This window comes from Anabrus simplex, chromosome 7 (genome assembly GCF_040414725.1).
Source record: "Anabrus simplex isolate iqAnaSimp1 chromosome 7, ASM4041472v1, whole genome shotgun sequence".
Classification (NCBI taxonomy): Eukaryota; Metazoa; Arthropoda; class Insecta; order Orthoptera; family Tettigoniidae; genus Anabrus; species Anabrus simplex.
Genome location: NC_090271.1, coordinates 307,343,519 through 307,370,515, shown reverse-complemented (window position 1 = coordinate 307,370,515; position 26,997 = coordinate 307,343,519). Strand labels below are relative to the sequence as shown.

The 26,997-nt window shown below is 38.7% G+C and overlaps 1 protein-coding gene across 1 annotated transcript in view; it reads right to left on the bottom strand.

Moving 5' to 3' along the window:
- Ziz (dedicator of cytokinesis protein Ziz) overlaps nucleotides 1-26,997 on the bottom strand; it is a 542,949-nt gene that overhangs the window by 275,031 nt on the left and 240,921 nt on the right. Inside the window, exon 17 of the mRNA XM_067151766.2 lies at nucleotides 14,199-14,387. Coding sequence (XP_067007867.2) covers nucleotides 14,199-14,387 — 189 coding nt within the window. The remainder of the gene's footprint in view (nucleotides 1-14,198; nucleotides 14,388-26,997) is intronic.

The following is a 26,997-nucleotide window of genomic DNA, read 5'->3' as shown; positions in this document are numbered from 1 at the left end:
GAATGCAGGCGGCCGCGGGTTCAGTGCCGCCAAGGCTCCCAATAAGACACCACGCCGGATCTCCTGAAGGATTTTATCCAGATTAAAAATGATTATAGGAATATACGGTATGGCAAAGATTTACCGACCCAACTGACCGGGAAGAATACCTGAGCCTAGCTCGGGAAGTACGAAATCGATTGCTGGAAAGGAAGATTGAAAAATGGGAGGAAACGTGCCGTAATCTAATAGAAAACGAGTCAGATCGGGAATTTTGGTGGATTCTCGCTGAAAACGTGTCAGATCACGAATTTCGGCAGATTATATATCTAAAACAATAAGCATGCAGTTATAAATTTCAGTATAATACCGTAGCGAAGCAAGGGTACCATGCTAGTATTTCATATGGTTATAAGTGTTTTCATTTGAACGAGTGTGTTATCAAACAATACAAGTGTTCCCAGTGTTCTGTGTACATGAACGCGCAACAGTTTAGACTAGATCTATGTCTTTATACATTTTGCTTCATTGTGTGTATTTCATCCAATCGTTTTCAGACAGAAACAGGACTGTCAAATCCAAGAATGCTCTTAGAGAGCCAAGTTTTCCACACCATTATAAGTGTCCTTATTGTGTTTTGTATATATGTTCAATCCAGTACATGTAATTCCAGTGTTCCGTGTTCTATGAACACAAGACTGTTAGAGCCAGAACTGGGATCTTTCTAAGCTCCAAGTTCTCCTTGCCAAGTGTATGTTACATTTCTAGGTAATATCTATCAACTCAATGATGTATTTCCAAGCAACCACCTATAGGTGTATGGATTTTTCATTATGATGATTGTTATCAGTTTCCCCTCAATTTAATTTTCACCAAGAACTGATGATGACTCCATGGGGTTGAAACCGGTCTTCTTATAACTGAATAAATTGTTGTAATGTGCTGAATGGCAGAATATCCCTCAAACTCTACATTATTGGTTAAACGTCAACACGGAAATGAAGATCATAAATTAAGATCGTAAACAAAGACGTCAAACAACTCTTTGGATTTATCCAAGATTAGAAAATAGGGTAGAACTGTGTGCATTCTACATACTTCTTGAAAATCAAAATTTAATTACATTTTGTATGTCTATATTACTGTTTGATGCATTACATCCCTTCCTAAACAAAAGATTTCAGTTCCAGAACAAGAAGATCAGAAACTCCATACAACCAGAGGAGATGAAAGTCATAACTCTAAGGTAAAAAAAAAAAAAAAAAAAAAAAAAAAAAAAAAAAACCTACAAGATTATGATAAAAATCTAAAAATAGGATCAAAATAATTGCTTATGTTTTATTCATAACATTTTGCAGGTGAACAAAATAATAGAGAGTGTATTATGGAAGAAAGATGTTTGTTTCAACTTAGTTCATACACACATACAAGATTTCAGTTATTTTCCAAATCTAAATAGGTATCTGAAAACTGTGAAAAAAATTTGGCATATTGTTTTCCAGAGACTAGTACAACAATTAACTACAATCCACAGAACTACCTGGAACAACTGATGAGGGTGACAACACCTCTGACAGAAACAGTAATAATTGCAAGAATACTTTCACAGTAAAAAAAGGCCAATACGGTGCCAAATACTGTGTGGCTGGTTAATCTTTCTCTAACTGTCAATTAGATGAGCTTCTGATGTATCTAGTTACCTCTGAACTCAAAACTTCGCTAAGCTTTGTCATCCTCAGACTCAAAAGATTAATTCGCGTAACCTTTTGACAAGTGCGCAATAATCCCGGCTGCATCCAAGTACATATTTGACCGGTAAACAACCTTTGGGGAGTAAGAAATTTTTAAAAAAATTAATAATATAAACTTATTTATTAAAACTTTGAGAGACTTAGAGACACATGAAAAGACGTTTTGGATTGAGAGAACACTGTAATTTCAAAACTTTTTTAATATATCACCTTCACTAATATTTCTGTTTAGGTCATGTATAATATCACTTGTGTCCAGAAACACCATAGCATCACTTGTAATTTACAAAAGGAGAAACATTCACAGTTATATTTATGAAAACCAAAAATATTTATGGTTACGAAGAGCACAAACATCTATCCACATCGGCGGCAATTGTAACACTGCTGAAACCTGTAGGCTAACGGTGCGCCAAACTCTTACACAGTAGGGAGTATACACATTTCTGTCAGAGATCACCTCCATACAGAACTAGGATTTGTACAGTGATACTATTCGAATAACCAAAAATTTCCAAAAAACGCCGCCGGAGGTCATATTACGTCAGTAAGCAATTATGCTCTTAGTACTAGCCTAAAACGATAAATGCCGTGCTCCCTCATGTGGGACCAAATGGCAAATGCCATTGCACACTCTACTGACTGTCCTTAGGTGCAATCGTCAACAGGTTAAGGCCGAAATAATGTTAAAGTTGTTCATCTCCCCATGTGGTGAAGATGGAACAAACAAACAGCGATGATGATGATAATGATAATTTATCACTCGCTGATGAGTATGATTGTCTCCCTCAGATGTTACTGGTGAGTCTATGAGATCTTAGGTGACTGTGGAGGCCAATCCTCAAGCCACAAATTCTTCCACAGAGATGGCAAACATCGCCAGCGTTGAGATCCAGTTGTTTAGGGTTATTCATCCTGAGCAACGCTCGCTCTTTCTGAACATTTCTCTTCTCAGTTTCAAATCTCCGATGTTGTTTGAAGTTCTCAGAGCCTTCGTGGATAAGACGAAGCCTTACCAGGCAATTAGCTGCTTTTGTATCCCAGTTAGTGTTGTTGATATGGCAATTCTTTATGTCTGACTTTAGTACGTCCCTGAACCACTTTTTTGTTGTACATCATGGTGTCAACAGCCACCGTTCAGTTGAGCATACATAATTTGCTTTAGGAGGCGAAAATCAAGCATATGAATGACATGACCTGTCCTGTTACAGGCTTCTTCCAAGATACTAATGTCAGTTCACTGACCTTGCCATTTAACCCTACGGATCCTCCTCAGACAGCGCTGATAATATTTCTCTAGGCATATGAGATGAAACATGTTGGAGCCGCACTCCTCGCCACACATCTTGCCGTTCAAAAGGAATCAAACAGGTATGATATTTCAGGATGCAGCTCCTGCAACTAACGTTGTGATTGGGTATTACATTACTTTGTCACCTCTATCTCAATGTTGTGATATCGCTGGTCATGTCGTTTTATAGCACTGTACCAGATAAGAGATGATTAATAAGCAAAATTTTCCACAAGACTGCTATATGAAACCAGTGTCACAAATTACACCATAACAGACGTGATCTCGATAAATGTTGAAAAGATGTCTCAGCCAATTGTGGTGTCACAGACATAAATAGTTATCTTTATTGACTTGCATTTATTTTGTTCCCTTTACTCAAGCATAAAATTAAGGAAAAATGAAACTAAAAACTGACTAAAGACGTAAATAAAAAGTAATGTTACCGAATTATATTTTTAATGGTATATGGCCTCTGGAGAAATGGACCTCTACCTACAATGAACTCTAATACTGGACATGGCACACACCCCCAGCCTCCGAGCCATCAAAGTTCAACTAAGCTTAAAATCCCCGACCTAGCCGGGAAATGAACCTGGGACCACTTGAACCAAAGACCAGCATACTAACCATTTAGCCATGGAGCCAGACATTGAATTATCAGCTGAAGTGACATAACCCATTACATCCCATAATTTCTACAATAGATGCATCAAGCTTTTTCAAAAATAATGGAATTATTAATGACGTATATTTGGTCTCAGTGATGATGAACAGAGAAAATTTTAAATGGTTGTGAAAGTATATTCAGATCTTTCACAAAAATTACATATGATTACTGTAACTTTTACATAACAGGAAAAGAATAAATGAACTGAATTAGTTTCAATGTCAATTCTGTACAGTCATTTGTAGTTCCAACGCATCTCATCACCACACCTTTGGTGTGAAACATAATAATCATTAAGTGCTTTCCTACTGCAGTAGATTCAGCTGCTAAATGGTTGTATCCTCTAAACATTAAAAAATCTGGCATCACACAGGTGATGGGATCTCTGCAATGTCATCTGTTAGATTCTCTCTGCCAATTACAGTATTATGGAGAATGCAAATAGCTTTAACAATATTGTTAATATTGATGCTTTCAAAACCCATACTTGAAGACATGATATGGGCTTTTAGGCTTATGATGTGTCAAGAAAACGAGGTCAAGAACATCTCAACTGTTCATGAGAAGACTTAATAAAGTGATCGTTCAATCTCTCGTAACTCAGACCAATATAAGTATTTCTTGGAGAAGTAGGTTTTAATCGTGATAAAAACTTTTACTGAAGCAACGTTTGTAGTCCTCTCTATTTATGTTTTTGGTCTGGCAAATGTCGTGGAAATCTGTGTCACATCATGTTAATGTTCAACTCGTTTTCTCCTACTGTTTTCTAAGTGTCTGGAGATCATATTCCTAATTTATTATATCTACCTTGCCTAAAACGTTCATTCCTGTTTTAATATGGAATCTGCAGGTTGTGTTTCTGCTATTCTGTGCAAGAGAGTGTTGAACATGTATCTGTCTTGAGCTGCCTTATGCGGACGCCATCGTAACTTCTTGGTCCAGTCTCTATTTCTGGCCAATCAGTGCTAGTGAGAATTGTTACGCAACTGACTTCCGGTCTGGCTTGAGGAAGCCAGCGAGTCGCTTGTTTGTGGTAAGAAGTGTGTTTCACCGTAGCTCTGGGCTAGCTCTCAGGGTAGCTATGGATTACGGCTAAAGAACCCTTGTGTGGGGATGCTGTTCATCCTCAAGAACTTCTACTTAATTTTATGTTCCATATTCTGCATTTTTCTTCTCTCTGGTGGATTAAGTACACCTCATTCAAGTTCAATTTTGTGAGTATGTAACAACATGTGTCTCCAACATTAAGCGTCGTGCAAACTGTAAGTCTCAAGTCACCTTTTACTGCATCCAAGTTTTACTTCATCAATCGCTTCATGCCTTAGTGAAATTCTATCTAACCGATTTAATTCTGGTCTTTGAGTGGTCCTTTTGAAATTCGTCAGTTCCTTGAACTTAATGTAAACTGTTTTTTAAAAAATTTGGTCTCTTCGTGTTTTCCTAAAGAAACTGGGTTTCTCATTTATGTATATTTCAAACTGCTTACTCCCATGATTTGGTTATTATTATTAAATGTTAAAAGGTAATGTTTTCGGGAGTAATGTTGTTGTACTGTTATGACCTTAAAGAAATGTGTCAATTGGATTGTTTAATGCCTGAATGAGTTGCCACAAGTGTTTGTTACTAGGATTCGATCCCTTCTTGCTACTTTTTATTTTTGGGTTATCTTTACTCCTTATTTTATCTTATTTTCTGAAGCTTCGTTATTCTCGATTCTCTTTTGTTCATTCATGAATTTGATTATTGTGGGATTGCTTGGATTGGTAGCTTCTTGTAGTTTTGCCTGCACCAGTTATCATGGTGATGTTTACTGATTTGGATGGGTTGTTGATGATTGAATGACCTTATGAAATAATATTATTTTCCCTGGCATGAATTCAGTATTCTGTGCTATAATTCACGTGTACTTTGATTCTTTTCTGATGTTATGAAACCGTTTTCCTTTATCTCGGTTTGTTTTCTGTCCTCCTACGGATGTTTGTTTCTTATGCCTATTTCTTGTGGAAACTCATCGCATGAAACTTGACCCTACGCAAGTGTACCTAATCCTTTTGAAGAGTAACTGCTAAATTTTGAGAAGCAATGGTTAAGAACAAGGGCCATTAATTGTTTTGATGTAGGTTGTAATTAATCCACTTTAAATATTATCTCCCTTTTATTTAACTAGGGTGGCCATTCACAAACTGTTTAAATTAGCCCTCCATTTATTTCAAGTAGGTTTTTAATTAATTTTAATTAACTCTGATTATGTTTATAATTAATTGAGCCTGATCTAAGGGTATTATTTCCTTCTCAGTTGTTCAACCCAGATTAGTAAATTGTGAAATTAAACTCATTCATAGATCCTAGAATCTGGTTGGTTCTTTCCAGGGGGGCTCATTCCCGACTCCCGCGCTTTGCTTCCAGCGTAGCATCGCCTCATGCTGACGTCACGTGGAGGTCACCTGTCGGCAGCTGTTGCGGTGAACGATAAGGAACTCGCTTTCAGTATAGATCTATTTTGCGATACGCAGTCTTGTAACATTTTTCGTGTTGTGTTAAAGATGAGTAAGGTTTCTAAATATATATAGTTAATTGTGCTATGGCACAATGTACTAATTGGGGATCGGAAACAACTGGTGTCTTGTACCACAGATTTCCAAAACGTGAGGAGATTAGGCGAGTGTGGATGTTGCGCTGTAAGCGAAGTGACAAATTTAATCCTGATAATGCCACAGTATGTTCCATACATTTTCGTCAGGAGGATTATGAACAAGATTTGAGAAATGAACTACTGGGATTACCGCAGAGAAAAATCTTGCAGGCAGATGCTGTTCTGTCTCTGTCCATTGCAAATTGGCATGGATTTAGACCTTCGTGTTCAACAACTAGCACCGTTCCCAGCGAAACAGCAGAGCCGGCAGGCCTATCTGTCTACTACTTTTCACACAATATTTAATAAATCGTAATAAATTTGACCAGCTACGTGGAAGTATGAATAAACTAATGCTGCCGTGCTACGGTATTGTATACTGGCTAGAGTAGCTGACTTTCGTTTAGAAGGCTTGGGTTCGATTCCTGGTACTGGAATTTTTAAAAATCTTTTTACTTTGTTCTGTTGTTTGCCAGCAGAATGTTTTATGTGAGAACACCGAGTTACGACAGTATATTAAACAACTATCCATATACTTCGAACGTTAAGTAATTAGGCTTATTTTACTTAACGATCGTAGTTTCGATTTTATATATGTTTAAAACGTGATCACTCATAAAGTTTTATCTTCATTTTACAGATTTCCAGTGATAGAGATTTGCGTCATGAAGTTAGGAGCGTGAAGAAGCGGGCGCTGTTAACATTAGAGAGGCGACTGGCACGGAATCGCTTCAAAATGAGATCTTAAAACTCCGTAAGGGGGTGGAGATTTTGGAAAAGGAAAACGCGATTTTAAGACGAAGCGAGGCTGCTCTAAAGAAGCTCAAGGGGCCTAGGTATCTAGTCTCAAAAAGATGACAACCGTCTCCGCCGAACGTGAAGGAGAGTGCACACAGAGAGGAAGTAGTTGAGATTCTGTCAAAATGTTTTACCCAAGGCAGATTCGATGTCTCTTGAGAGGCAATAAACGAGTGAAATGCTCCTCGGAGGACATAGCAAATGATTTGTCTTTGAGATCGCTTTCCAGAAAAGCATATGATTATTTGAGGAACCGGAACATTCCTTTACCATGTCGGTCAACCTTATAAAAATGGATTCGATGCTTTAAATGTAGGCCCGGAATTTTAACAGAGGTGCTATATCTGTTGGAAGCCAGCGCAGTAAATTACAAGGAGTCTAAAAAGATCGCGGCTTTTACATTTGATGAAATGAATATAGGCGTACGAATTTCATACGATTCATCTGATGACCGCATACTAGGGCCTTACAGCAATGTCCAGGTAGCGATGGTTCGAGGGCTCTTTGCTGCATGGAACCAATCCATTTTTTATGATTACGACGTAACAATGATGTCAGAGTTGTTAAGAAACATAATTAAACTTGAGGCTTGTGACATTCATATTGTCGCAGTAACTTGTGACATGGGGGGCAAAAATGCCAAAGTGTGGAAGGAACTAAACGTACTGTACACAAGAACAAGAGCTTTTTTACCAATCCAGTGGATGATAAAAGAAAGGTGTGGATATTCTGTGATGTACCCCACCTCTTGAAATTATTGAGATAAAATTTTTATATGAAGGTTTGACGTTAGCTGATGGTTCAGAATTTCAGAAGAAGACAACAGAACACCTATTACAAACTCAAACAGGGGACCTATCAACTACACATCATATTAATGAGGTTCATCTGAGTGTAAAGGCAGATCCCGTCAGAATGTGAAAATGGCTGCGCAGTTATTTTTCAGGCGCACAGCTCTTTAAACAAGGACGCTAAAAGCAACTTCATCAAGCTAGTCAATGACACCTTCGACGTGTTGAACTCCAGGGCACCTAAAGATGAAAAGACTCCTCTTAGGAGTAGATACGGCTTAAACTTAAGGAGCCAGGAAAATATTCTGAAACGCTTTCTGGAGGTGATTATACAAGTGAGATTTGGTAAACGGAAAACTTTACTTCCGTTTCAGAAGGGGTTCATAATATCTATAAACTCTCTCTTAGGACTTTTTGAAGACATGAAACATGAAAATACGTCTTATTTTTTTAACTGCCAGATTAAACCAAGACTGCTTGGATAATTTTTTTCACGTGTCCGTGGCCTAGGAGTTTTTTTATAGCAATCCGTCCCCTTTTGAAGTTCGTAACAGAATTCGACTTCTATTACTCACAGAGAGTAATGAAATTCTTCTCTCCTGTAGTGTTTCAGTGGAAGCTGAAAATAATTCATCGCTAAGTGATACGGATATTTTTCATCCTGATGCTGATAATGAGGAAGATTTCTTGAGCTTCGTAAGCAATGAACTATGTATAGATGTTTTTGAGGGGCCGTTAACACCTGTACCCGTAGATGAACAGGAAGAAACGTTGGAGTTGTTAAGGATGGAAGACTTGAGCCAGGACTTCGAAACTGAAGACGTAAACCAGGATGCAATTGAATACCTTGCAGGCTACTTGGCATTTAAATGTCGCTCTGTTGATGACAGCTTGGGTGATAAAAGTGAAATATTTGCCTTGCCACAGGAAGTGCCCCACGACTGGTTATCAATCATTTCAAACCGAAGAATGGTATCAAAAAGTTATGCAGTTTGAGGTACTGTTTGGAAGTTTTCACGGGATTTATATTTCTAAGTGTGAAAGAGTAATGCAGACTTTGATATCTATAATTAAATCAAAATTTCCAGAACTTGACGATGATATTACGTATAACACTGTATGTCAGAACTAGGACTTTTATTAGAATAAGTTACATCAACAAAAAAATATCATATAGATGCTATGAAGAAGTATTCAGCGAAAAAGTGTCGACTGTGGGCAGCTTCAGCTTCTTCAACAACTTCCTAAGTCATCAAAACGTGAGTTTTAAATATGATTAAACCTATAACTATTCCAGTGTGTCTATGTATGTATTGTTCTTAAGCCGGCTTTTTAGATGATGATGCTGCTGATGATGATGCTTGTTGTTTTAAGGGGCCTAACATCGAAGGTCATCGGCCCCGCTTTTTTATGTAATTGCTCAGAGTTTCTTCTATTTTTCTATCAAAAGTATTATATCACTGATCGCAGGTGGTATGTTAAGTGCCACTTTATTATAATAATGCCAACCTTTTAATTATTTATAAGAAATTGAACTTATTTTACCTAATTATCGAGGTATATGCTGCATGCAGGCAATGCAGGTGCGCGCTTCTAGCCCTCCCGACTACGTCACGCGCGATCAACCAATGAGAGCGCTGTGAGCGGGAATGGCCTACCTAATATACTCTACCTACCTTGGGTTCTTTCAACTAGTGCTAATTAGATTAATACCGTACCAGCTTTGTTTCTCTGTATCTACAGCAACTCCTAGTGTACTGAAGGTAAGTGTCTCTTGCCTTTGTCTTAATTTGTGTGGGGTATATGCCCAGTGCTTCCGTTCTCCTTTTAAAATTTATTTAACCTTGTCTTGTACTCATACCAGCTAAATGCACGGTACCGGTTGGTACAAAACAATCCAATTATAAAGATTATTTTACTCGTCAACGTACCTCACAAGCAATAATAATATTAGTTTTATGTCCCACTAACTACTTTTGCAGTTTTCGGAGATGCCAAATTATACTGTGCATTAATAAAAACATGGAGACAATGAATGTTCTAAATTAAACATTATGATAACAAAACGCATTACCTCCACACCTTTCAATATCCATAAATATGGCAAGCATTCCTGTTTGTTTGTTTTTCGGTTGTTGTGGAACTTCTGGCACTATCAGTGAGGGCACTTAGAGATAACATACCTAACCTAAAAAGTGCAGACTCTCTATCTCAAACGTAAAGAACAAGAATGAACCAACCAAACCAAACCCCATGGCATAACAGCCCCAAAGGGCCATTGCCTACCAAGTGACTGCTGCTCAGCCCGAAAGCCTGCAGATTATGAGATGTCGTGTGGTCAGTACGACGAATCCTATCGACCTTTATTTTTGGCTTCCTAGACCGGACTCAATATATCACCATCAGATTGTTCTTCAATTGAAATGCTGTAGCTAAGTGGAGTTTGAACCAGCCCTCAGATACAGGTAAAAATCCCTGACCTGGCTGGGAATCGAATCCGGGGCCTTCGGGTAAGAGGCAGGCACGCTACCCTTACATGACCTCACATAACCCAGCAAACAAGAGAGAAGACCAAAAATAATCACACTAACATATCAACTACAGACTAAATAACAAGGATTAGGAAACTAACTAATCCCATGGGTTAAGGATAATGGATTTTCCAAGCAAAGGTAATCTAGGCAGAATCAGTTGGAGACCTCTATTTATCTTAGATCTAGGGAGTGCTATAGTCTGTCATCAACAACCTATCTACTAAGCAACGCAGAGCCATTACTACATTAGTAGTAAAATAAGCTTGAGCGGATCTTTTAAAAATAGGAAAGATCATAATATGACGATAAAGCTGAAAGTGTAGTTCAAAGGACAAATTGGGACAAATATTCAGTTATAGGATGAGAAGTAAGGGAGTGGAATAATTTATCACGGGAAGTATTCAGTAACTTTCTAAGCTCCTTGAAAACGTTTAGGAAAAAGGTGGGTAAACAACTGATAGGGAATCTGCCACCTGGTTGACAGCCCCAAATGCAGATCATTGACGACTGATGATTGACTGTTTTATGCTGCCTAGCCAAACCAACCGGGTGACATTATTACATCAACAGCTTACCACAATGATGATGATGATGATGATGCTTGTTGTTTAAAGGGGCCTAACATCAAAGGTCATCGGCCCTACAGCAGCTTACCACAGGGGTGTCTGGAGATACCATGGTTCGTCATTTCTGCACTAGAATGTGTGCTGTTAGTACAGGAGTTCTATATGTGGTGGTGGTGACGATAACACTGTCTTGCGATGGTTTCATTGCCGCCATCCTGTATTGCTTTTTAGGATGACTTCTGCATACTGAATCAGGATCCGATGTTAATTTTTCCCCATCACATCACATTTTCTCAAAAATCCTATAGTACATTTATTTCATCACATGTACTTCTTATGTTGTTTGGAAAAGTGTTGCTTTAATTTAGATTTCCATATTTTTTTATTAATTTATTTTATTATTTTATTAATTTGACGTCCTCCAGCCATCTCGTAATCCTGTATTATCATGCTCAGAGCGTAGAGCCAGCAACTATGTACAACATAGCCGGCAACGCGCGGTTTTGGCTGAGTGGCATCATTCTCTTGTTGTGCTTTGTCCGCGACAGCCTGAGCTGTGTTTTGCTTGCTAGTGAAAAGAGATTTTTGTCTTCATACACATTCTACATGTGAGTGACGTACTGTGTTAATATTTTTATTGAACTTATATCTGTCAACATGCCACGACGTGGCTGCAAGAACAATCCAGATACATTCTGCTATGTATGTGGAAGTTTCGTGCCGATGAGACAGCGGGGCAATATAACTGAGTTTGTGAGAAAGGCCTACTATGCCTACTTTGGCTTGAAACTTGGAGACAAAAACAAGCCGTGGGCACCACATAAGGCTTGTAGAACCTGTAGAGAGCAGTTACGGCAATGGGTGAACTGTAAGCGAATTGCGTTGCCATTCGGTATTCCAATGGTGTGGCGAGAACCCCCAGACCACAGTACTCACTGCTACTTCTGTTCTGTGAATGTGAAGGGATTTAACAGCAGCAACAAAGGTAACATTGTGTATTGAAGCAATATTCGATCTGCAATTTTACCCGTTCCTCATGGACCGGATACACCAGTACCACAGCGTCCAGAACATTTACAGCATTGTCCCTCTTCCGAATCTGACAAAGAAATGGTGGGCACTAACTCTGAATGTGATTTCTCCCCTGAATGTCTTGAAAAAAGAACCGAGACTGTGCATTAAATGACTTTGTTCGAGATCTTGGCCTTACATAGGAATCTGCCGAGTTACTCGGGTCTTGACTTCGTGAAACGAACATGTTGTCACAAGGGATGATGTATTATTGGTACAGATATCGCGAACAAGAATTGACACCCTTCTTTTCTGAAGAGGGAGCCTTGGTTTACTGCAACAACATTCCGGAGGTTATTTTAAAACTAGGAGCACCACAGTATGGCCCTATTGACTGGAGACTTTTCATCAACGCCTCCAAGCATAGTTTGAAGTGCGTCCCCCTTCACAATGAAAACAAACTTGCAGCCATTCCCGTTGCTCATTCAGTTATTATGCGAGAAACATATGTAAATCTCGAAATGCTGTTGTGTAAACTGAAGTACCAGGAACACTAGTGGCAGTGTGTGGTGATTTCAAAGTGACAGCTATTCTGTTAGGTTTACAAAGAGGTTATACAAAGCACCCCTGCTCTCTGTGTGAGTGGGACAATCAAGCAAGGTTACATCACTGGACTCAAAAAGAATGGCCACATAGACAATGGATTGTAGGGTCAAAAAACATAAAACAAGAAACTCTTGTTCACAAGAGCAAAATACTGTTACCTCCGCTTCGTATCAAACTAGGGCTTATGAAGCAATTTGTAAAGGCCCTAAACAATGAAGGTGAATGCTTTCAGTACCTGTATCATCAATTCCCAAGCATTAGTAATTCCAAAATCAAGAAGGGTATTTTCACAAGTTCAGATATCAGAAAACTTCTTTCTGATGCTAATTTTGAAGAGGTTATGTGTGCTGCAGAGCGATCGGCATGGACAGCAATCTGGAATGTGCTCAAAAACTCTCTTGGAAACACAAATGATTCTGACTACAAATAAATGGTGGATAGATTGCTTGTTTCTTTCCAAGATTTAGGCTGCAAAATGAGCTTGAAGGTGCACGTGTTACATTCACATCTGGACTATTTCCCTGAGAACCTAGGAATGCTGAACGAAGAGCAAGGAGAAAGATTCCATCAGCATCTACAGGAAATAGAACACAGATATCAAGGGAAATGGAACAAAAACATGCTGGCAGATTACTGCTGATTACTAAAGAGAGAAGTTCCAACTACTCCTCACACACGAAAAACAAGGCGAAGACGTTTCTTCTACTAAGATAGGATATTATAACATTGAAACCGTATACTTACCATTCTCAATATGTCATGAGGCTTAATGCGTGGTAAATGTTGTTCCATTTGGCTGTGTTTTTCTACAGATCTGTTAACACAATACGCTACATATCTTTATATTATGTTCATAAGTATACCAGTGTAAAATCGGAGTGTTCAGATGGGTGAAAATAATAAGAAAGAAGCGTTCTTTACATGTGATAATAGTAATCTTGCATGTGTGCATGCTGCATATTTATCAAATTTCCATTTTGAATTTGTACAAAAACCTGATATGAAAGGGTAAACTGACTTCAGTTCTGGAATCAGCATGCCCAAAATATAAAAGATCACTATGTAAACTTCATGCAATGATCGGAAAGTTTGAATTCGCAGGTCAGTGTAATTAGTGTTTTATAGGAGGACGTACAACTCGGCAACTATCCTCTATTAACACTAATCAGCGGGAAAAATTTGAAGGGATCCGACACTATGAAAAGTGAAGGTATCAGCCAAAGAAAGCAAGGGCCACGAAGGACATGAAAATGAAAGATTCCCTAGGCCTCGAATGCTCGAATGTTGGGGTCGGAAAGGAAAAAACGTTGATCAAGCGAGGTTGGATAGGACAGATGAAAGTGAGGAGCATGGCACAAGTTATTCGGAGCAATACCAGGACTCAGCTAAGGACCCCATGGTCGCCAACCCACACTCCCAAGTTAAGAGCTCCCGTGGCAGTTCTCTTGGTAACTGCCTGGCAACCAGCAGTTGCCGGCGTGGTAAACCGGCAGAGTTCTTCATGTATACCGGTACCTACATTGCCGGTTCAATCGTACCCCAATGGGAGTTAATATGTTAGATGCTTACCTTGAGTATTTTGCATGTCTCCTGTTCAGATGGAATGATGGAAGAATGTTTTGGTCCAATCAACCTCTCAGCATGAGCAAAGAGATTGTGAAGGTGCTGATCCCTGGTGTTAACAGTAGAAACTAACTGAAAGCCCACATTAAAGATTGGCCTCTGACCATCAATCCAGGAGATATCAGGACCTGAATTCTGTAATGATAAAATAATTATTTCATGAAAGGCTTCATTTATTATGTTTACTTGAAAACATATCTAACTAATCTACAGTGGAAGTCATGAAGACTTATTGCTGCTTTCAAACACCTACTGTATTTAGAAATAATCAAATCTGCATACCAAGTACAGCTCAGAGCTACATCTGCACATTTTGTTATCAAACCTGTAAATACAGTTATATGATATCTTGTCAAGGAAATACTGACCCATAGCCCAAAGATTCAGGGTGAAAATCCTTCGAGGTATCTCGTATAACAGTCAGCCTAAAGTCATGATGGATTTCTGATCAGTTATAAATCGCAGTATTTTAAATCACAGATTACAATTATGATAGGTGAACAAACCGACAGTTGGACTCACTACAATAGGGCAAGGCAGCCAACTTAAGGATGATAATGTAATGTGAAATCTTCCAAAATGACAAATACAGTCTGACAGAGGGCAAGATAGTAGGAAAACATGGATGTGGACAGAAAAGATTATCCTGAACGTAGAACTTTTGGCAGTGATTTGATATCCACGATACAACAACTCTTGATACATGAAATAAAAAATAGGAAAAATTACTCCACACCAGTCACCAAAGTTCACAGTGGAGTTGTCGTCAGAAGATGGGAAAGAAGTGAAATTATCAGCAATGTTGGTGGCTCCCCATTAAACTGAGATGTGAAAACACCATTTTCTTATAATTTAGTCAATCCTTATTATCTAAAATAAGATAACAGACTATAGTTTCCTAATAGGTGCCAAATGTATTCTGAGCTGCAAGTGCACGAGACTGCTAGACAAGGTAAGCTCCCTTGGAGCTCACAACTTTCATGTCATTCCTGACAAACATATGGGTCCCGCATAAGTTAAGACTTGTTTGTACTAGGCTTGTCTCTTTTCGATTTTAGAGATAAATTCCCCCTTCCAAATACTTTTCATTCCCCTGCACCTTCCAATATTTTTCTAATGTGATATTTTCAAGGCTTCCAGATTCTTCCATTTTCTGGTTATAGTGGTCTTTTCCTTTCTTAAGCCAATACCCTGATTCTTCAAGTGGTAAGAAATCTTCCTCCTCTTATTTACATTTCTAGGAGTTAATCATCTCACTGATGTGCAAAGCAAAGCAATCTCCATATTGACCATGAACGCCCTTGGAGAAGTGGAAGGTAAAGGTAATTTCACTTCTTTCCCTTCTTCAGATGCCATCTCTACTGTTAAGTTTGGTGACTGGCGTGGAGTAATTTTTCCTATTTTTTTAAATTTCTTGTATCAAGAGTTGTTGCATCTTGGCTCGAAGCAGGATAGAGTGGTTAGTTTTATTCCTAGAATGCCTTTGCCCCCAGGAATTAACCTGGTACTCATTCTTGGTATAGGCTGAGTGAATCTCAGTGCCATGTGCACTTCCAGAAGAAATCTTGGTTTAAATGTTCCAACTTTCTGAGGGGGAATTGAATACACGTCCTTCTGGGTAAACAGAGTACACCTTCAGTGCCGTGGCTAGGCAGCCCCCTTATGAAATCATAATTTCAATTCCACATTCCGTTAAATCTGTATTGTATTTATAACACCTAATTCTTAGCTTAATGTCTAATTAGTACATGTTTCACCTCAATCTGTGAGACATCTTCAGCTAAAAGGTGTGCATGCAAAAATTGACAAAGACAGTAAACATTAGGCAAATGTAAATTGTTTAAAATGTTCGTTCGTATTGTGAAACTGAAGTACTAAAATATTGCCTTCTTACATAAAGAACATCCTTTCACTCACCATGCAATATCTAGCCACTTGCTTTCTGAAACTAGTATTTCAGTACAAAAATAAAATAATTAAGATGTAATAAGGAAGGAGGTCAGATTATGTAAATGTTAAACACACATTAATAATAATTTTGAAAGCCAAGTATATTCTCAAGCAGTGGTATATTTTTCAGGAATGGCTTCAGGAAGTCCTAATCCTCTGCCCAAAAATTTACAACTTTCGTTTCAAAAGGGGGTTCTTGAAATGGCCAGTTAAAGGCTCATGAATACCAATCTAATGTGATAGATTCAGTGCTGCATTCCTGAGCATAGAAGGTGAGAGCCACATGGTGGTGCTGATTATTGTCTTAAGAGGACGTACAGCTGGGCAAGAACAATTGGTACACCTTTCGAGTTTAGAGATAAATTCCCCTTTCCAATACTTTTCTTTCCCCCGCACCTTCCAATATTTTTCTTGGCTAATTTATAACATTACATAAGCTCAGTTTAACATCTATTTTAGACTTAGCTTAACATCTAATTAGTACATGTTTCACCTCAATCTGTGAGACATCTTTAGCTAAAAAGGTGTGCATGCAAAAATTGACAAAGACAGTAAACATTAGGCAAATGTAAATTGTTTAAAATGTGTTCAACACTGGTAAAATGTTTGGTGACACTTAAAAGAGTATGGTGACATTTCAATCTTTGAAGGATAATGCACACTGGTGAAAGGTTTGGCTGTGTTGTCTTCCTTTCTTCCTCTTCTAGAAACAAGTTCTTGTTTTTAACATTTCGGTGTAATTTGAAAGAGATTTGCAGATGATTCAAAGTTTATATGTAAAATTGGTACTGTTTGAGTTCTTATGGAGCTTAGTTTCTAATTGAACAGGAGGAAACTCCTCTAAACTTTAAGTGAAGTTGGTGGGAACGTAGTGTTATCTTTCGATAATAAAGTGTTGCGAGGAGTCTGAAATCAGAAGAAAATTTGAATTTAACACCAATATAGAACTTTATAAAATTTATAAACTGCAAAAACAATTGGTTACCTGCAGTGCTATTTTCTATGTTTACTGTCAGCTGTGACTAGGACTGGGAATGAAGTTACTGAGACCTTGAGAAAAGGATCATTCCAACAAGGGCTTCCCAGTCACCTGAGTCCATGGGTACTCGCACTGCTCACAAAGTTCCTTAGTTGGTTAGTGGAATACTTTAATAAATAAAGTTGAGAATTTCAGCAAAGCTCTCAATACCTCCTTCCTCTCCTTCCTTATACTACTAACCTCACAAGATGAAACTCAGTTTACATGCAACAATATCAAATTGAAAACAGAAACTTAAAATTACATAAGAGTGACATAATGCAGCAAGGAAAAACAGACAGGCACCAAATCTACTTCCTATGTGATATTCTACTCTACTACAGCATCCCTACCTCAGTAAGTCACTCATTCTATTTTTATTTTCCAACACTCCACAGAAACAACATAGCAATAACTGATTAAATCTGATTAGTATATTTGTCATGCAAAGTAGCCCAAAGCTGACATGAAGATCTGTTGGAAGAAAATGGAGATGTCAAGAACAATGGACATGAAAACCTGAACACAAATGAAAAGATCCATATTGCACATAACATAAACGAGGTATGAATGCCTCTTGATGCTGTTACTCATGAGGTTTTTCATGTCTAATGGAACCATTTTCCTCCCTCAAAATGTTGGTACATAAAGACCCATAGCGCACTCAACTGTGCTGATAAAGTGACCTTAAACCGTCTGAGCAAAGGGATTCATTTCACTACCTTTCATATCTTTGTTCATATGTTAATATTGTAGATTAGCCTTTCTTCAAGCTATAGACTGTATATTTCATAATAGAAATTAGTAAGTTAACATTGTGAATAATATATATGTTGGAATGTTGTGGTTTTCTCATAAAAATAAAATGTCATGTAAATATCTTGTATACTGTATATCTTAAAGAAAACAACATTGAGGTTGTGTGTTGGTAATTCATATTAATTTAGTCGAGTGGTTTATCTTCGTTTTTGTTTTGTTCTTTGGACGTTTGAATTGCCATGTGTGTGTGTATGTGTGTGTAAGTGCAGTTGTAGTCAACAGCTCGTTCGTAATAAATGGATGTGTGTGAAGAAGGTGATGTTTCAATGGTATAATTTGCTTAGCTAAACCGGTGTAACGAGCAGAAATGAAGATATTTCAACAGGTTATAGGACCAGAGCGCCAAAACGCTGCAGTAAATTTCAGACAATATAAGTTGAAATGGAGTGTCCGACTCGTTGGCTGAATGGTCAGCGTCCTGACCTTCGGTTCAGAGGGTCCCGGGTTCGATTCCCGGCCGGGTCGGGGATTTTAATCGCTTCTGATTAATTCTTCTGGCTCGGGGACTGGGTGTTTGTGTCCGTCCCAACACTCTCCTCTTCATATTCACACAACACACTACACTACCAAGCACCACAGAAACACGCAATAGTGATAACATCCCTCCATATAGGGTTGGCGTCAGGAAGGGCATCCGGCCGTAAAACAGGGCCAAATCCACATGTGCGACACAGATCGCACCCGCGACCCCACAGGTGTGGGAAAAGCGGTAGGAAAATAAGAAGAATAAGTTGAAATGGAGTAACGAGAATTAACGGATGGAGCAAGTTGTGACATTACCGTTATTGGACATTATAAATTTTCAAGCTAACTCATTCTTGGCTGCCAGCGTTTCGCCCTCGTGTGCTAGGGTGGGCTCATCAGTTGGTACCTAGCACACCTACCAATACGCTGGCTAGTGCATACCGTGCAGGCAGCTGCGTAGGCTAACTGGAGCCACCGCCAGTGCCAATGCACTAAGAGACTTTGCCTCATTATCAAAAATTGATGCCTGCTTGGCCATCAGATGACATAGATGTTGATTCCCATAGGGAATCTGAAATATTTGTCCTGAATGAGTAAATTTATAATACCAATATAAATGGTCCGTTATTGGACATTATAAATTTTCAAGCGAACTCATTCTTGGTTGCCAGCGTTTCGCCCTCGTGTGCTAGGGTGGGCTCATCAGTTGGTACCTAGCACACCTACCAATACGCTGGCTAGTGCACACCGTGGAGGCCACTGTGTAGGCTAACTGGAGCCACCGGCAGTGTCAATGCACTAAGAGACTTTGCCTCATTATCCCTATGGGAATCAACATCTATGTCATCTGATGGCCAAGCAGGCATCAATTTTTTATAATGAGGCAAAGTCTCTTAGTGCATTGGCACTGCCGGTGGCTCCAGTTAGCCTACGCAGTGGCCTCCACGGTATGCACTAGCCAGCGTATTGGTAGGTGTACTAGGTACCAACTGATGAGCCCACCCTAGCACACGAGGGCGAAACGCTGGCAACCAAGAATGAGTTCGCTTGAAAATTTATAATGTCCAATAACGGACCATTTATATTGGTATTATAAATTTACTCATTCAGGACAAATATTTCAGATTCCCTATGGGAATCAACATCTATGTCACATTATCGACAGGAAAAATGGCGACCTCGTGGACCGGTGAAGAAACACTGAATAGGAATGTGGCCAAGCTTACAGTGGAGAACTATTTTTCGTAGGCATTAAAGGTGAAACAAGAGCTGTTGTTGAAAGATGTATGAGAATCAGTAATAGGGAATGAGGATATGCCAGGTTGTCACCTGTCTCAGATAGAAACAAGACGACAAGCATGAAACAATGTTATCACGTTAGCGATTATTTTCAAATATGTGGGAGAAGATTTTGAAAGTGACATTGCAGATACTGAATCAGCGAAAAAGGCATGGGAAAAACTGGACGAGTTATGTAATGATGGAGGGCTAGCGAACGGTGCTATGACCCTGGAACAGTTAACTCATTTTGTGAAGCCCAAGGACATGAGTGTTCAAGAATAATTCGCAAAAATAAATCAACTGTGGAGGAAAATGAGCAAAGCTGGATACGAGTTCACAGATCAGCAAGTTGCAGGGATGATCACTGGAAATCTTACAGAGGAATATGCAGTTTGTATCCCTTCCTTGGAAGCTGATTTGGCGAAACTGACCATCTCGAAGGTAAAGGCGAGATTACTCACGAAGGAAAGCAGAAGGAAACTTCAGCAAAATGTAAGAAAGGCTTATGACACTGGAAAACATGAGGAGGATGAAGCTCACACCATGGTTGTTCAACAGAAGCGAGATATCAAGAAAGAAGACATGAGACGAGGAAAATATAGTTGCTACAATTGCGGTAAACAGGGACATGTTTCTAAATATTATCACAGTACCCAAAAGTGCTTCAACTGTAGTAAGTCAGGACATTATTCAAAAGTATGTCCAACAATGAAGAGTGACAAATCATCGCAGGAGAGTAGATCAGTGAATGCGAATGGAAAAGTGGTAAGCTCAGAAATTGTACATGTAGTAGATAAAGCAATGAGCATGGTAGTTTCTGTAGGAACTGAGAAAATTAGAGATTGGCTGTTCGATTCAGGTGCGTCTCATCATATGTGTCCAACAAAGGAGATGTTTATAGACATGTTAACAATTGTAACTGGGAATGTAGAAATAGGAGATAACAGTAAGCTGAATATCAAAGGTATAGGTAAGGTGATGGAAATGCAAATTCAAGGAAGGAGAGGCCGTGGACGACCACGATTGAGATGGAAGGATACCATCCAACGCAGCATTATAGAAAGAAACCTGGACTGGGACACAGTGTTGGAAGAGGAGTGGTGGAAAGATCGAAGAAAGTGGAGAGGAACCATATTTGCCCCTACCCGGCTACAGCTGGATAAAGGGAAATGATGATGATGATGATGAGGTAAGGTGAAAGTTAAAATGTCCACAGGATGGACAATTACATTTACAGATGTGTTGTATGTACCAAACTTACGTGCGAATTTAATATCAGTTGGTAAGTTAACCAGCAAAGGTTTCAAAATAGGATTTGCAGGTGAGAAAGCAGTGGTTGTAGATAAGAATGGAGATGAAACATTGTTTGTTGCAAACAGGAGGAATGATGTGTATGTAGTACAAATAGACGGGAGAAATGATATTGTAGCTATGAGTGACTGTGATCAAATAATAGATCAAGAATGTAATAACAATGTAGTATTTAAAAGTGTTAGGCAGGTCAGGTTGTGGCAAGAGAGATATGGACATGTTCATTCTGAAGCTCTGTTTAAATTGCCTATGTTAGAATTGAAAAGAAATAATGTTATTAATACTTGTTTGGTATGCATTCAGGGGAAACTAAGTAACAAGGGAGTACCTAAGTCTTGTGAGCGTGTCAGCAAAACCACTTGATGTTGTGCACACTGATGTAGTTGGAAAAATTAGTCCACCATCACTTGGGAAATCTCAATATGTTGTAACAATGATTGATGAATACTCCAGATTTAATGTGGCTGTATGTGTGAAAAATAAGGATGAAGTGTTGGAGGTGTTTAATAGGTATCAGGCAAAAGCAGAGGATTTTGATGAGGAAGAAATAGGTAGATTGAAAGTATTTGGACGTAAGGCAGTGATGGAAGTTAAACATGTGAGTGTAGTAGAACCTAGAACAGTTCAGGAGGCTATGTCAAGCCAAGAGTCTGATAAGTGGATGGAAGCCATGAAAGTGGAGATCAACGAGATGAGAAAGAAGGATGTTTGGGAAATTGTAAAAAGACCAGAAAATATCAAGGTAATTAGTTCTAAATGGGTGTTTTCATTGAAATACGACAGTGAGGGTAACATTCAGAAATATAAGGCCAGATTGGTTGCTCAAGGTTGTAAGAGACAGATGAACCTTTGTTTTGATGAAACATTTAGTCCTGTTATAAAGAGGAAAACAATGAGACTGTTAATAGGTATTGCAGTACGTAAAGGTTGGACTGTAGAACATCTAGATGTAATTCGTGCTTACTTAAACAGAGAAATCAGTTGTACTGTATACATGGAACAACCAGAATTGTTCGTAGAAAAAGTGTCCAAAACTGTGTATGTAAATTGAAGAAAAGCATCTATGGACTACCTAATTAAAGTTAAGACTGGAATGCTTGTGTTGATGCTATAATCAGAAGACTAGATTTTAAGAAATGTGTCAAAGAACCATGTGTGTATGTAAAGGAGTGTTGTATTATTGGCTTGTATGTTGACGACATAATTGCAATAGGTGACAAAGAGGTTGTTAAGTTGGTTAAAATAGGGTTGGCAGATGAGTTAGAGATTAAAGATCTAGGGAAAGCATCAAACTTACAGTCAATAAAAATAGAACAGAAAAAAGAAGGGGTTATGTTGAGTCAAAGTTTGTACATTGACAAATTAGTTGCTAATTTTTCCATGAGTGACTGTAAACCAAGTAAGACTATTTTACCAAGTGGGTATTCAGTAACTGAAAATGATGAGCAGTAATTTGATTGTACTATTTATTGCAGTGCAGTAGGAAGTTCACTATATTTGTCAAATAATACTAGACCTGACATTGCATTTGCGGTAAGTAAAGTTAGTCAAAATTGTCAAAAACCTAAGATTAAAGATTGGAAAGAGATATGAGATATCTATGTGGTACTAGAGATTTAAAGTTGTGTTTCAAAAATTGTGAGGAGTCAGTACAAGTGTTCTGTGATGCAGATTGGGGAGGAGATACTGAGTCTAGAAGATCAGTGAGTGGGTATGTAACCACAGTGGCAGGGGGAGCAGTATCATGGTATAGTAAGAAACAGAGTTGTATTGCTAGATCTAACATGGATGCTGAATACATGGGCAATGGCAGAGGTATCTTGAGAAGTAACTTGGATGAAAAATTTGCTGTCAGAGCTAGGGCTGGAAAGGTTTATGGATATACCTTGTAAAGTTTTTGCTGACAATCCAGCAGCAATTAAATTGAGTAGAAATGATATTGTGAGTGAAAGGTCAAAACATATTGACATGTACCATGCATGCAGAGAGCTAGTAGAAAAGGGGTTCATTGAGTTTGTATATGTAGCATCAGAGAGAAATGCTGCAGACTTATTCACAAAGAATTTATCTGGTAACAAGCTTAAGAGTTTGTATAAGCTTATAGGTTTGCAATAGGAGGATAACTGATTGAAGTGTAGTATTTATTTATTTATTTATTTATTTATTTATTTATTTATTTATTTATTTATTTATTTATTTATTTATTTATTTATTTATTTATTTATTTATTTATTTATTTATTTATTTTTCTTTTTGAGAAAAGGGGGGAGTGTTGGAATGTTGTGGTTTTGCTCATAGAAATAAAATGTCATGTAAATATCTTGTATATATCTTAAGGAAAACAACATTGAGGATATGTGTTAGTAATCCATATTAATTTAGTCGAGTGGTTTATCTTCGTTTGTTTTGTTCTTTGGACATTTGAATTGCCATGTGTGTGTGTAAGTGCAGTTGTAGTCAACAGCTCGTTCGTAATAAATGGATGTGTGTGAAGAAGGTGGTGTTTCATGGTATAATTCACTTAGCTAAACAGGTGTAACGAGCAGAAATGAAGATATTTCAACACTATAGACATCATTTATTTCTTATTTTTAATTATTATTCTTTATGATAATACTGTCTAGATTGTGTGCCAAAAGCCTGGATTCAATTCCAAACCTCTCTGCAGTGTACATATGAAGAGAGAGCATGTGATGCTTTTGATGGTGATTCACCCATCAGATGGGGACGTTAAGCCTTGAGCAGACCCCTTGGTGCTAATCGACAGGAGTAGGCTAAGTGCCAGCACCAAGTTTCACCAACTATCATATATCACTCACTATTACAGAGTTTTTTCCCTGACATTCCTACCTAATCAATGGAGTATACTGTACTATTTATTAGGTGGGAATGTCAGGGAAAAACTAGCCCGCCTGGTGGCCATGATCGTTAAGGCGCTAAAGTCTAAAAACGGTCTAACACCGAGGTTAGCCGGTTCGAGTCCCGTTGGTCGAAAAAAATTTCACCATCAGAATGTTGGCCGGCAGGGTAGGGGAGGTGGTGGTATACAATTTCTAATCACTAGATTGCGTGCCAAAAGCCTGGATTAAATTCCAAACCTCTCCGCAGTGCTCATATGGAGTGAGGGCATATGACGCTGTTGATGGTGATTCGTCCGTCGGATGGGGACGTTAAGCCTTGAGCAGACCCCTTGGTGCTATTCGACAGGAGTAGGCTATGTGCCGGCACCGGGTTTCACCCTCTCCCTACTATCATATATCACGTCATTCATTTCATCTCTCATTAACTCCTCTGATGAGGTTGACGTCAGGAAGGGCATCCGGTCATAAAAAACTGCCACGACAAATTCATCTCACCTCATACCCGACCCCGTAGGGAAACGGGACAAGGGTTGGACAAACAAACAACGTCAGGGAAAAACTCTGTAACTGAGTCAAAAACCATCGATATGGAAAAATGAAACTAATAACACATGACTCATACATCATGTAATTAATTTTATCTCATTGACTCCTCTGATGATCAGGTAGCAGGTAGGGACCCTTTTCAGAGGCAGCCCTACCCAGGGAGTGGCGCCCCTGTCTGAGTCCCAGAGCACACTGACCCGGTGTGTAACATCTGGTAAGGGTCCCAGCTCAGAGTTACGAGTGAAGACCTCAACGACTTCTACAGCGGAGAAGGTGGACTTCGGTACGGTGGAGATGGCGGAAGAGACAGCCCTGTATTCAGGGACTAATATGAGTACAACCTGCTGCCTTGTAGGTTGAGGTGACTGGACACCAAAAACTAAGGGAGAAAACCCTGAAACAAAATCTTCATCTGTGTTAGGCTCAGCAGGTCAACAGAGGGATTAATGAAGAAGTTGCTTTCAAGAATAATACGAGCCTCGGATGTAGGTATTCACGACGACATCATCAGTTTGGTGCGAATGACAGTTTACAGCCCGATGTTACACCAGCTACCCAAACCAAACAAAGACAAAGTATCAGAGTGGAAACATTAAATATCCTGACACTGACAAACAAAACTGAAGAGCTGGTCGACCTAATGGAAAGGAGATAACTTCTGATCATGGGCCTGGGTGAAACAAAGTGGAAGAAAACTGGGAAAATGAATATCAGATTGGACTATAGTCTCTACTGGTCTGGAAATGAAGTAGAGTCTAAGAATGGAGTAGGATGCTCAAAAGAGGAAAAGGAACAACTTCCTTAATAACTTGGAAGAACAAACAAAGTATGACAATCTAACTGTAACAGGTGATTTTAATTCACAAGTTGGCTCACAACGAACATGATATGAAACCATACTGGGCCCTCATAGAATGGGAAACAGAAATGAAGAGGGAGAATATATGCTAGATCTATGCATGAGAAACAACCTGACAGTGAGTAACACTTGGTTCAAGAAAAGAGACTCCCATAAAATCACAAGATATAGCTGGGATGATAAAATAGGTACAGTAATAGATTATATTCTGATAGATCAAAATGTATGGAAAAATGTCAATGATGTTAAGGTCATTCCAAGTGAAGACCTTGCTGGAGACCATAGACTGTTGGTTGCAGTTATTGCAGAGAAAAGACCTCCCAAAGTCTGTAACAAAAGAGTCCCAAAAATAAAAACTTGGCGACAAACCAAGCCAAGTGTAAAGGAAGAATTCAGGGAAGGTGTCCGCAGGTTGTTGCCAAGAGAAGAACTGAAATTGGTAGATGAAGAATGGGATACTCTAAAGAAGGTTGTGGTTGGTACAGCAGAAAAAGTACGTGGACAGAGTCAAATAAGAAAACCTAAAGAAACTGCCTGATGGAATGATGATATTAAAAAGGCTATCAATGACAGAAACCGTGCAAGAAGAACCTTATATCAAGCAAAAACGCGGGGAGATCAACATGAAATAAAGGAGAAGCTGTCACTTTACAGAAAGAAAAAATTACATGTCAAACAGTTGGTTGTAGCTGAAAAGCAGAAATGCAAGGAAGATCTGGCTACCAAAATAATGCAGGATGGAAATAAAAAACTGTTATACAGTATTGTTAAGAATAGAAGAACTCAAAATGAATCTATCCAATCTGCAGAACTTCCTAGTGGTGAGGTGACTAGGGATAAGACCAAAATATTACAGGAGTTCCAAAGGCACTTTGAAACTTTGCTGGACTGTTATGAAAATGTCACCCCATTAGATGATGAACCTTATGATTTTGGCAGCACAAATACCACTAATCTGACATGGTTGGAAGTAGAGACAGCAATATCTAAGCTGAAAAACAACACATCAACTGGATCAGATGAATTAAGTGTTGAGATTGATCAAAGCACTAGGAGAGGTAGGACAACAGTGGATGTACAGGGTACTAAATAGAATCTGGAAAGAGAATGTAATACCCAATGACTGGAAGCAAGGAGTCATCATCCCATTGTTGAAAAACAGGTGATAGAAAGAAATTTACCAACTACAGAGGTATAATTCTGCTGTCATATGGCCTCAAAATCTACGAATCCATCCTTGAGAGTAGGATTAGAAAATATGTTGAACCTACACTTGAGGAGGAACAACATGGATTTAGACCTCATAGATCAACTATAGACCTCATTTTTGCCACCAGAATGCTCTATGAGAAGTATTGGGAGAAAGGTAAAACACTTATAACTGTTTTTCTGGACATCGAGAAAGCATATGACCATGTACCATGCAGGCATATATGGGAATGTTTGGGACACCAGAAAGTGCCCGATGACATCATAGCACGAGTACAACGATTATATTACGAAACCAAGTGTTGTGTCCAGCTCCAGGATGGAAGGTCAGATTGCTTTGAAACGAAGAGTGGAGTCCAGCAAGGAAGTTGTCTTTCACCACTTCTCTTCACAATCATAATGGATGAAGTTTTAAAAGCGATTAAG